General features: G+C 38.8%; 1 protein-coding gene across 2 annotated transcripts in view; it reads right to left on the bottom strand.

Moving 5' to 3' along the window:
- Positions 1-1,988: 1,988 nt before the first annotated feature.
- gsk3bb (glycogen synthase kinase 3 beta, genome duplicate b) overlaps positions 1,989-11,715 on the bottom strand; it is a 32,214-nt gene continuing 22,487 nt past the window's right edge. For both annotated transcript variants that reach the window (XM_017710050.2, XM_017710051.2), the window contains exons 4-11: positions 11,217-11,327; positions 10,390-10,520; positions 9,798-9,904; positions 9,614-9,711; positions 8,560-8,655; positions 6,481-6,667; positions 5,735-5,833; positions 1,989-5,634 (exon numbers count right to left, since the gene is read on the bottom strand). In XM_017710050.2, the coding sequence (XP_017565539.1) occupies positions 5,564-5,634; positions 5,735-5,833; positions 6,481-6,667; positions 8,560-8,655; positions 9,614-9,711; positions 9,798-9,904; positions 10,390-10,520; positions 11,217-11,327 (900 nt within the window). In that variant the 3' untranslated portion in view covers positions 1,989-5,563. The remainder of the gene's footprint in view (positions 5,635-5,734; positions 5,834-6,480; positions 6,668-8,559; positions 8,656-9,613; positions 9,712-9,797; positions 9,905-10,389; positions 10,521-11,216; positions 11,328-11,715) is intronic.

Raw genomic sequence — 11,715 nt, 5'->3', positions numbered from 1 at the left:
TCACCTGCTTCTTGTCCCATTCAACCTTGAATGGTGCAACAATATTCTGATGCCTCAGGCACCATTTAAGGTGCAACTGGAAAATTGGAACAAGAAGCTGACAAACGAGGAGCCGACTTCAGCCTAGTAAAAAGTCAAAATGTTGAGAGACATTTTATAAGAAACTAACGTTTTAACTTTTGAGGAGCGGTATCCAGTAAAGTAGAGCAGAGCAAAGTAGGTCTGCGTTTTTGTTCATATTTATTATCTTATTCTATAGCATTACCACAAACTGACATTTATAGCCAAGATGGTAAAATGGACATAAAATGTGGCTCCCATGGTGGTTTGATTTTTGTTGAGACAAAATGTCTCTTTTTATCATTTGGGTTGCCAACCTTTGGGATTGATTTAAAGTTCTGTCACTAGTTTTTAAAGCTCTAAATGGCCTAAAGGCACCTGCTTACATCAGAATCTGTCTGAGTCTGTCTATGTTGCAGAATGTGATATCTGCAACATAGAGCTGCAGAAAACAGCAGCAAACACAGATAATAAAACAAAACAAAAACTTTATTGCTTAGCGTTTAACTTAAATATTGTCTCCTGGATATTCATCTTTCTAATTTGATCAGTCAGTTTTAATATAATTTTAAATTAATATTCAGTCTCTTCTTTCACTGTTAAGCTTTATCACCTGCCTGTAAAGCTCTTTAAGCTGCCACTGGTATGAAAAGTGCTCTATAAAGAGAGTACAGTATTATTATTTAATAAACTAAGACATTAAATGAGTGAAAAATCTGACGTCAGTCCCATCTTAATTTAGGCTGTTTCCCAAAAGCATCTCAGATAACCCTGTTAGAGAAAGTGTGATGCTCACCCTTTGATGTTTAAGAAGCATCTTCGTGCCAAGATGGGAAAGATTCAGAAAACCCAGCTCAGAAGGTTATTTCACAAAGCAGGATTTCTCAGTTTAGCCAGATAACTTAAGCCCAAAGTCACAGCTGTCCAATAGGATAAGAGCCAAGAGACCTTCTTATTGGATCCTCAACTTTGGGCTTAAGTTATCTGGCTAAATCCTGCTTTGTAAATATACCCCACAGGACAGCTGTGTGTATATGAAACTTACCCATCATGTCAAATGTACAGCTACAATAATTACATTCATTCATTTACACGCAGTGCAAAAAAACACTAGTTTTTTGGGGCAAATAACACCCAAATAAACAGGCAAACAAAAACGTATGAATAATTACATTAAGATTTAAACAAAGACTATGCATAGTGGTTTGGTGTGAAATGCATCATTCTAGTGAAACATGTCAGAATTGTTCACAGTGGTGACAGGAACCAGATAATGCCTCCAAAAAGCCAAATCACAGATGATCTAAATGGTTACAAATACATTTCCTGATACCTGAGGCACTGTTTTACTGCAGTTTTATTTAAATGTTTCAGCATAAACACTTAAAAGTCTCTTTGCTGGAAAGGTACATCCTCGGTGCTTTAAGGCAAAATGGTCCTCACAGAAAACAGTATTTTGAATTTATCACAATTTCACCATTATGAACTTTACATATAAAAGTCAGACTTGTGTAGGTGCACTGATAGTATTACACATCAAATAAAACTGCTATATTTGCCTTTTAGACATCATGACCCCTGGGTTCCCATCACCACCACTGAAAATAAATCAGTAAGTCTCTACAATTAAGCATTTCACATCAAACCACTCTGACTGACTTTGTTTATATCTGAAAAAAAAAAACTATTAGAAATGAGTAAGTACTATGGTTGAAATAAAAAACAAACAAACAACAAAAAAAAAAACATTAGCACAACCACCTCTAAGTAAAACCATAGCGCAGGTACCAGACAGCAGTAAACGTATCCGGCCATGACAGCAATAACCTTCCATTCTTAAATTAGAGCCTAAACATTCTTGGTAGCAACTGAAGAAAAAAAAAGAAAAGAAAATACACTCAGTAACGAGGGGCAAACAGACAGACGAGTGTGTCAGGCTAACCTACACTTTATTCAATGCAAATTACAGTACCGGGTAACTACTTCTCTGAACCATTTTACACAGAAGAACAGAACGGTATTTACAGGGAGAGACATTTAGCATAACCATCACAGGAGGGAAAACAAACAGATCTGTTTGGATGAAATTATATTATATAGATATTTATATATATGTATATAGATATATGTATATAAAAAAAAGTCAACAGGCATTCAAGTAATAGCATGTCATAGTCATTTTGTCTGTAGTTATAAAGTCTCTTATGACTGCCAACAGCTATACACAAGTTTACGTCCGAATACTCAGCAACCATTTTTTTTTCCTTTGTTTATATATTTTTTTCCTTTTTAAAAGCATTTTTCATTCAACCTGCGTGACTGACGGGTTATGATCTTCGCTGAAACATCACTACAAATGTGATCTCCGTTTTGCAGTCGTTTAGGAAGCGACATCTTTATGGCTGTAGATTTTACAGGCAGAAAGCATTTACATACGCTTACATGTTATTATTATTATTCTTTTAATTATGTACTTAGTGCTACATGACATCTCTCCCTTTGAGTGCTGCTGAAAGCGTATGTTACAGCTTTGTAGACATAAAGAAAAAAATAATCATCCACTTAAGTAATACTTATTGCCATAGTTGATCAGGTAATACTGCAGAGCATGACATCATTTTATATCCCTTTCTTAACATTTGGAGGATAAAAAAAATAATAATAACAAACAAAAAAATAACTGCAATAACAGCTACTTTAAAACTCCCTAAATAAGTACACCCTTAAAACAAGAGACATTTTCAATTATGGCTAAAAGGATGAGGCTAACAGACTCAAAATGTCAAACACCATTAAGTCTCTCAATATAGGTAAAACTACAGCGAGGGGAAAAGGGGATGATAACATAAGAGTTAAAAACATAACACACAGCTCTGCTTCCTTCTGTTCATAGTTTAGCCAGCTCTGGGGTTATAAAGCAGCTAGTGGATTAGTCCAAACATCAACGTATTGTGAGTGGCGAGGGTGGAGAGATCAAGATCTGATACTAGATTTGACTTAATAAGCTGTTAGAAGACTTCTCATTCAAGGCAGCCTGCACCAACAACAGGCCATGTATTTTAACAAACAATGCTGTTTGCTCTTTAAGGCCAGGGTTTTAACGTATTAATCACATACATTAGTCCATGTTCAGGATTTGCCCTTTCAAATCCTGATAAATACAATAGACCAGGAGTGTCCAGCTCTGGTCTTGGTGGGCCTTGGTCCAGCCCAGTTTGGAGATTTTCCTGCTCAAACACATCAAAACTGCAAACAAGCTTCACGTTTGTCTGTTATTATCCTTTTTCTGGTCATTTTGATGTCCAACCAAGGGCACAACCAAGTATATCAAGTCAGTCCTTGGTTTTCAACCTACTTTCCAGTTGCTGGCTTACCTCTCCTATCACTGAGCTTCTGGTCACCCTAAGGCTTTGAGCAGGCAAATAAAAAAAATCTACGCTGGACTGAAGTCCTCCAGGACCAGAGCCGGACTGGGAATAGACCAAAAGGTGTATATTAAGATTCCAGCTAATTCTGGGCTCAGTCAGATGCAGAGTTAAGCTGCAAATCCTTTGTCCTAAACAAATCCAGACAGCTATTAAAAAAAATAAAAATCCAGACACAGCACCCCACAACACCCCTTACACAGGCCCAAAAACACAAACATGGCACAGGGAGCAAGGCCAGGACTAAAGCTGTGTACTAACAGCTAGCAGTGGCTGAAGTGGATACAACAGAAGAAGAGCAGCAGCCTTTCAACAGCACTCCAGGGAGGTCCATAAGCTGTGAGAGTCACCCGTTCTCGCTGACCAGGACCAGCTCAACCAGATCCAAGCAAACTCAACCTCAATCCAAGAAGAGCGCATATAACCAGTCTCAAACCAGCAGCAAATTGACAAATCTGGTTGACGCTGTCTATTCGGCGCTGAGAGAAAACTGGCTTCTTTCAGCATCACCATCTGCTCAACACTCAGCAGTGGCATGATCTCTTAATGCTATGTTAAAAGGAATATCCCTCCTGCACCTTCAGCCTTTATGAGTCTCTTAATGGAGAACATAAAACAGGTCAAAGATCAGTGGGAAACGTGGAGTTCTACAAACACCAGAACAGACAGAATCCGTGGAAGCGAAGGCACTCCGAAACTATTACATAAACTGCATGGCTCTGTTGGCCTATTTGGATTCTATGGCTGGGGAGGAAACTTATGTACAGCTTGAGATTAAGTTGATTAGGTTCAGCCCTGATCTTCGCTTTTACACTTTGTTCATCGTCATTTTTTTCCCTCCTGACAGACACCTTGAGGGGTCAGCGTGTTTTGAATACAGTAGACATACAGCATGCGTGCCCATGCACGCACATACACACAAATACAAAATGAACCAGGATTTGGTGTATGCACAGTCAGCACATAGGTACAGTTCAGTGAAGCATTTCAGAGTGACTGTACACAGTAAACGAAGGGAAGACTAGCATGTGGAGGAGGGAAAGGTGAATACAGAGGTATACTCCTTCAAACACGTTAAAAAAAACAAAAAAAAAAAAACAAAGAATAAAGAATGAATAAAGCAGCATATCGTTGAAGCAAAGACTACAACATATCAACCCAACACAGAAGTGAAAAGGCAACGTCATGGACAAGGTGTTTCACAGGAAACCAATATACAGTTCACAAAGCCTTAGAAATCTCCCGCCCACTTTAACGTTGTCGCAGGTGGAAATAGCCCTTATAAACTGATCTGGGATCAGAAACCCAACTCAGATCATAACCTTAACCATTATGAAGAAAAACTGCTAGAACTGTTGATATATAGGCATAGAGCATCTTTGATCTGGGATCAGTTTTTGCCCTCATGATCCAAATGAACTTGTGGAAACGATCCTAGTTCAGCACATTTACTCTAAAATGCGTCAGTTCAGCTCTACTGTACTGACCACCGACATCATTTCTGCCCAGGACCACACACAGGCAGAGACTCATACTTTGTTGTCTTGGGTCCTGCATCAAAGGGCAAGGGTCACAAGGTAGGGGCTAAGGTGAAGAAATTGAGATTCACTATAATTATTAGAAGGGCAGCAATGAAGGCTACTGTGAACCAATTACGCTTTTAAAAAAATAAGAATCAAAGGAGACACACAAAAAGCATATTTGTCGCTCTATATAATCTGTATCTCTATATAAGCAGACATATATATTATCATCAAACTTCTCCACAGTCAATTCCTCTTGTCCCCGAGTCGAGAACTGACGAGAGGCTTTTAAAGATATCCTTGTTGTCCTTTTGTATAAATAAATAAAAAAACAACAATAAAAATAAACAATGGTGAAGGTTGAGGGGAGAGGAAGTTACAAAGTTCAGTTGGTTTGTCCGTGTCTCATCATGAGTTGTTTTTTTTTTTTTTCTTTCTTTCTTTCTCCCTTTCTTTCGTTCTTTCTTTTTTAGCAGCCACGCCGCTGACTTGAGGGGAGTGGGCGTAGTTAATGAGCAGCATCATGGGGTTCGCCGGTTGAGAGGTGGGTGGGGTTCAAGTCGAAGGGTTGGGGGCGGAGGCAGAGGCAGCATTGGTGGTTGGGCCACGTTCACCACTGCTAGCATCTGGGAGAAAAAGAGAGACAGAAAACAGTTCTATGAAGTTCAGATACGGCTACATCTATGGATTTATAAAGACAGTAAGAAAATGCAAGTTGGCACTAACCTGCAGTAGAAGAGGCGTTACAGGGAGGAGAGGCTCCAGCCTGGTTACGGGCGTGTGCAGGGATGAGTATGGTCGCCAGCGATGGGTTACTAGACAACTCTAAAAAGCAAGACCAGCACCAATCCTTACTGACCACTCCATTTTAACAACAAATATACTAATTTCATTTTAATGCTGAATATTCACATAGATTTTTTTTGCATCTATCAAACTGCATATACCCAAAGCTACCCAAGTTTTTTTTTTTTTTTTAATTTGCTGTGATTACTGTGCTGCAACAAAACCCATCCAAACAGCAGAACTCCATGAACTTTGCAGGTCATTATGTGAAATACTGAATCAGAATAATTTTACTCAGAGTCTTTCATGACTGCTTTTTTTTTAATGTGGAACTACCAGTGCACTGTTTGTCAAAATATGATGCAAGTTGTACAAAGTGTGCCATCGATCAGTATTTTGATATTTTGCCACTGTAGTGTGCAAGATATCATCAGTTACACAATTTTTTGCTTTAATTCACTGACGTGAATAAATCACGCTCCATATATAACAGCCTTTAGCTTGTATAACTTGCAAACTTCAGACACTAAACACATCTTGGCTGACTGACTAATATTTAGAGTAAAAGGAGAAACTAAAGAACTCAGCTTGCACTTTTTAACAGAAAGAAATCAAAAACAAAAACATACATCTTGGAGCATTTAAAGACTAAAATGTGATAACTGTTTTTGGACTTCTGTGCACACCTTGTGTGGTGAAGTTGAAGAGTGGAGGTCTCTCTCGGCCATTGGGGAGTTTGAGGGTCGGTATACGGAGCTCATCGAAGAAAGCGTGGGCGCAGGCCTCCAGAGGAGTAAGTCGCGCTGTAGGTGTGTATTCCAGCAGTCGAGAACACAAAGCAATCGCCTCCGGAGGGGTCTTCGGCCGAAACACCTTCCACGCAACGAGAGAGGCCAGTCAGGAAATTTAATATTATGGACACACTTGGCATGCTGCAGCTGTATTGATCATGGTACCTTTTTTATCCAATCAACCTGCAGCAAATGTTCAATCACTAGTACCATCACAAGATCTACTGAATGTTCCACTGACATCTTTTATATCATGCACTTTGAACAACATAAAAAATAATTTAAGACTAAAGACATATTTGAGTTATTTACAAAATTTATACAAAAAAAATTGAAAATACACTGCCATCTAGTTACAGTCTACAGTACACGCAATAAATCTGTCCACCAGTGCCAGCAGGTTCCCTCAGATGTGGGACATGACTGTTGTAATTGGGGCATCTGACCCAGCTGGGGCATCTGACCAAGTCTATAATTACAAATTACAATGATAATTTTCAAGTCCTTGAAAAACTAGATGCAGTACATTGAAAACAATAGAGTTCTATACCCAAAACAAACTGTATTTAGGCCAAAGCATTCAACAGAAATGCCTGCACATTATTTTACTGATATTATTAAAGGTTTGTTAAAACAAGGTAAAGCAGTATATGTTGATCACAACAATGTGTTCGATAGTGCAAAGCATGAAATATAAGCATCCATCAGCTGACCATATGACCATCATATTTGAAATGTAAAAAGCAATGTGTTAAAATAAACAGTGTAAAGTCATATTTTCAAAGTTGTAGGATGGACATTCCACAAGGCTTGATTTTGGGTCCTTTGGTTTTTGCTTGTACATAAATGACTTGCTATACAATGTGGAGGGAGGGAGGGAGGGAGTGAGTGAGTGAGTGAGTGAGTGAGTGAGTGAGTGAGTGAGTGAGTGAGTGAGTGAGTGAGTGAGTGAGTGAGTGAGTGAGTGAGAAATGCGTGCAGACAAGAAAATCATTTACACATCAGCAAAGACTCCACAGAAGACAAAAAGAACATGATGAATTTGTAACAGATGTTGATCAAAAGGAAGTTTAGGAAGCTAAAGAGTTTAAATATCTAGAATCCACTTTGGATCTTCAGTTAAACGATAAGGCACATGAAGTTGTTCAATTCTACTGAAACTAATTTAAACTGCTTTTGCTTTCACGGTTTGGGGCCAGGCTTCTTAATCACTAATTAAATCTATAGTGCTTTTATTTAAATGACCTTAAAAAAAATCATGGACCAGAATCATTGTGCAACTTGACAAAGCTTTGACAATATTATGAATTTTTCATTTAAAAAGGTCATTAATAGTCTTGCCCCAGAGGTACTTTGTCAGTTTATCACAGAGCAGAGAAGCAGCAGCTAGGGGAGTAAGAAGTGGCAACTACAGAATGCAAATATGTAGAACAACCTTTTGGTTAGTCACCTTTCATATTTCCAGGCATACACAGCTATGGAATGCACTGCCATTAGACATTGAAACATAACAAAACACAAATGGGATTTAGAGTGTTTGTATCAAAGTAAAACACTGGTTTAAACAATTTGCCTCCTCACATATAACTGATCAGCATTGTACACATACCGTCATATGTTTTAAATTTGTTTACTGTGTGTATTGTACATTCTGCTCTGTTTTATCCCCTTCCAACAGCCTAACCAGGGACAACAAATTAGCTCTAGTTAGAAGCTCTATACAGATTACATGTGCTGCATTATATGCAGCAATAGTTATTTGTATTGACCCTACACAAAAAAAGAAAAAAAGAATGCTATCTGCATTATAACTACATGGCCACAAGGGGGTGCTGTGAAATCTCCAGCAAAAGCCTGACATTAGGATTCAGTGCGAGCCAAGACACTAAACAGTCAAAAACAAGTTCCAGTGCGTGTGCAAGAGAGAAAGAAAGAACAAGAACCAGATGTATTTTGCTGCAGCGGCTGACTCACCTTAGTCCAAGGGTGGGCTTTAATTTGAGGAAACTTGAACTCAGTGTAGTTGGGGTTCATCTCACGGATCTGCTCGCGTGTGGGAGTCCCCAACACCTGCATAGAAACGTACTTTCAGAAACTGCTCAATGATCAAACGTCTCCGATTCTATCCAAGCTCATCATCTAGAAAAAAACACCTCTGAAGACTGACTACAATCATCGTGTTTTAATTATTGGATACTTTCCTGTAAGACTTCAGGCTGTTTTCCACTAGTTTTAGGTAGGTTTGCCCTCAACAAAACTTACGGATGAGACACGCCTTTAAAATATCAGTGCAGCAAATAAAATCTAATTCATACAATATGATACTAGGTTGTCTATAAAAAGCGTTCAAAGGACAAAAAAAAAAATTCAGGTTTCAAAATGGATGCTAATACTGTTTAGTAGTTTCATTAAGTATCAATGATTTGATCTCAACATATCAGCACATTTTTCTAGAAAACAGCATGTCATACAGCGTCAAAATCCATTACCTTCAAGTACAATAAAGCAGCATATGATGATTTAGACATGCAGTTTGCATGTTAACTGTGGAATATAAACTTTTTTTTCAAGATAGTTATTATACCTTGATTCACATCCATATCATTAAACAAGATGATTTAATTCCCATGTACACTACTTGTTTGCACTACCATGCACTTATGTACACTGCTGGTCTCTATATAATCTGCTTTTTGCTTTTATATTGTCTGTAAATAATATGTACATCATCTGTAAATTACTTGTCCTTATGTACATATTGCTTGTATACTGTGTATATTGTATATTATGTATTGTCTGCAAATTAAACGTACATTGTGTATTGCATAACACTAGAGACACCAAATCTGAGTCTGATTACTTTATAGCTACAGTAGCCTCACAGTTCTAGAGCAAAACTAAAGAAGCAACCATTGGATACTTAACACGCCAAACTACTCCTTTAACCACATTAGCAAGCCATGTCGAACTGTGACAAAAGCATATGTGGAAAATGTCACCAAGTAACACAGATGCACACAAAACCAACCTTGATGATCTCGACTAACTGGTCCACCCCACTGTCCCCTGGGAAGATGGGCTGGCCCAGCAGAAGCTCCGCTAGCACACAGCCAGCTGACCACACGTCTAAGGAGCAGAGACACAAAGAACTGTGAGGCAGAGATCCACACACCCATGTCTTTAGGTAAGATGGCGGATTAGTGAATAGTTACCTATGCTGGTGGTGTAGTCTGTGGCTCCAAAGATGAGCTCAGGGGCTCGGTAATAACGAGAGCAGATGTAGGAGACGTTGGGTTCACCACGCACCAGCTGCTTAGCACTGCAGGAGGAAAGAAGGGAGTCAAATAGAGTGTGTGTGAGACAATTATCCTTTAGCATCATCACAATCATAAAAGTGATGCTTTTTTCATTACACTGCTGAGCTGAGGCTGCTGCAGGCCTGACTTACTTTGGATCTCAAAGTAATTACCAACTCAAGGCTGTGCTAAAGCAATTGTACCATGTCAGGCACATGTTTTATAAAACACAAACACATTACGATGAAACACACAGATATTCAAAAAACTACTGCAATACTGAACGATGTACTACATCCCACTAAGAAATGTAGTTTGTTTACAGGAGGCTAGTGCAACAAAGAGATCATCTACCATCTCATAAACAGGATAATGGTTTTAATAGCTTCATGCATATGATATAGAATTGAATTATTGTGTTTTGAATGTGACTCAGCCCATCAGTTTTTATAACTATTCCTTTCATAAAGCAATACTGAAAGTTACACTCCCCACTCCATCTACCCACCTGCCAAAGTCACAGAGCTTAAGCACAGCTGTCTCAGGGTCCAGCAGCAGGTTTTGGGGCTTGATGTCTCGATGGCAGATCCCAAATGAGTGGATGTATGCCAAGCTCCGGAACAACTGGTACATGTACAGCTAATAGAAAGAGACACAAACACACATTGTATACATCAGCTCCAGTTGGGGCCAACTACAATCCAATTAATTTGTTTCAATTTCACTCTGGCCCAAGACACAATGAGCTGAAATTGACAAACACTCTTAAAGTACCAACAGTGTAAGTTAGCCCACATCACTCATTCTCTCTTCTTTACTGACCTGAACACGAACATCACCTTCACTACAACATTATTACTGTACACTACAATAATATTACAACAGAAGATGGTTTTATTAAGTTGCCAAGTTGTTTCTCCTTCTCCTTCTTCTCCTTCTTCTACAGAGCCTAAAGCTTTTGAGATAGAACCATGAAACTCTGCAGAAAGGTAGAGCTCTGGGACTAGGGTTGGTGACCATTACTTTAGATGGGGCGCACAACTCCAGTACTGGAGGGTCATGGTCCAGGACAGACTGCTGACTTGCTCAAACATACCTGATTCAACTCATCTGTAACTTGCCAGTTTTAGTGGGTATGTTGGAAAATGGAAATCACCATACTGTGCTGGACACCGGCCCTCTAGGACATCCCTGCATTGCTTAGTTTCTTGCTTTAAGATACCAGATCCAAATAAACAGCTAATTAACCAGCAACCTGAGTTGAAAATGGGTGTGTTAAAGCAGAGAAAAAGATCCAGAGCAGGTGGCCTCCAGGAAGAGAACAGGATGTCATACCTTCACATAGAGCATGGGAAGGATCTGCTTGGCTCGGCTATAATGCCTGGAAACTCGGTAGACGGTCTCTGGAACGTAGTCCAGCACCAAGTTCAGGTACACCTCATCTTTCTGCAAGACAGCCAAACAGAAGCATACAGAGGAGGTTACGTGCAATAATAATAACAATAACAACAACAACAACAATAATAATAATAATAACAATAACAACAACAACAACAACAATAATAATAAAGTGCAATAAAAAATTCTTCAGCCGAGGAATGTTGTTCGCTAGCTGTAAGCTATGGCTAAAAGCAATATAATGGTCAAAATTATTATCAGAGCAAAACAATGAGTGCACATTTACATGCACTTAATAATCCGATCATAATCAGGCTTCTGCAGTTATCTGATTATTTAAAAGGTCATGTAAATGGCATACTCCGATTTCCTAGACTGAAGTAAGGCCTAGAAATCCGATTATTAAATTGATTATTTCGTATCTGCTCAGTAATCA

This window comes from Pygocentrus nattereri, chromosome 12 (genome assembly GCF_015220715.1).
Source record: "Pygocentrus nattereri isolate fPygNat1 chromosome 12, fPygNat1.pri, whole genome shotgun sequence".
Taxonomy (NCBI): Eukaryota; Metazoa; Chordata; class Actinopteri; order Characiformes; family Serrasalmidae; genus Pygocentrus; species Pygocentrus nattereri.
Note: the sequence above shows the minus strand (reverse complement) of the source record. Positions and strands in the feature narration are given on the sequence as shown.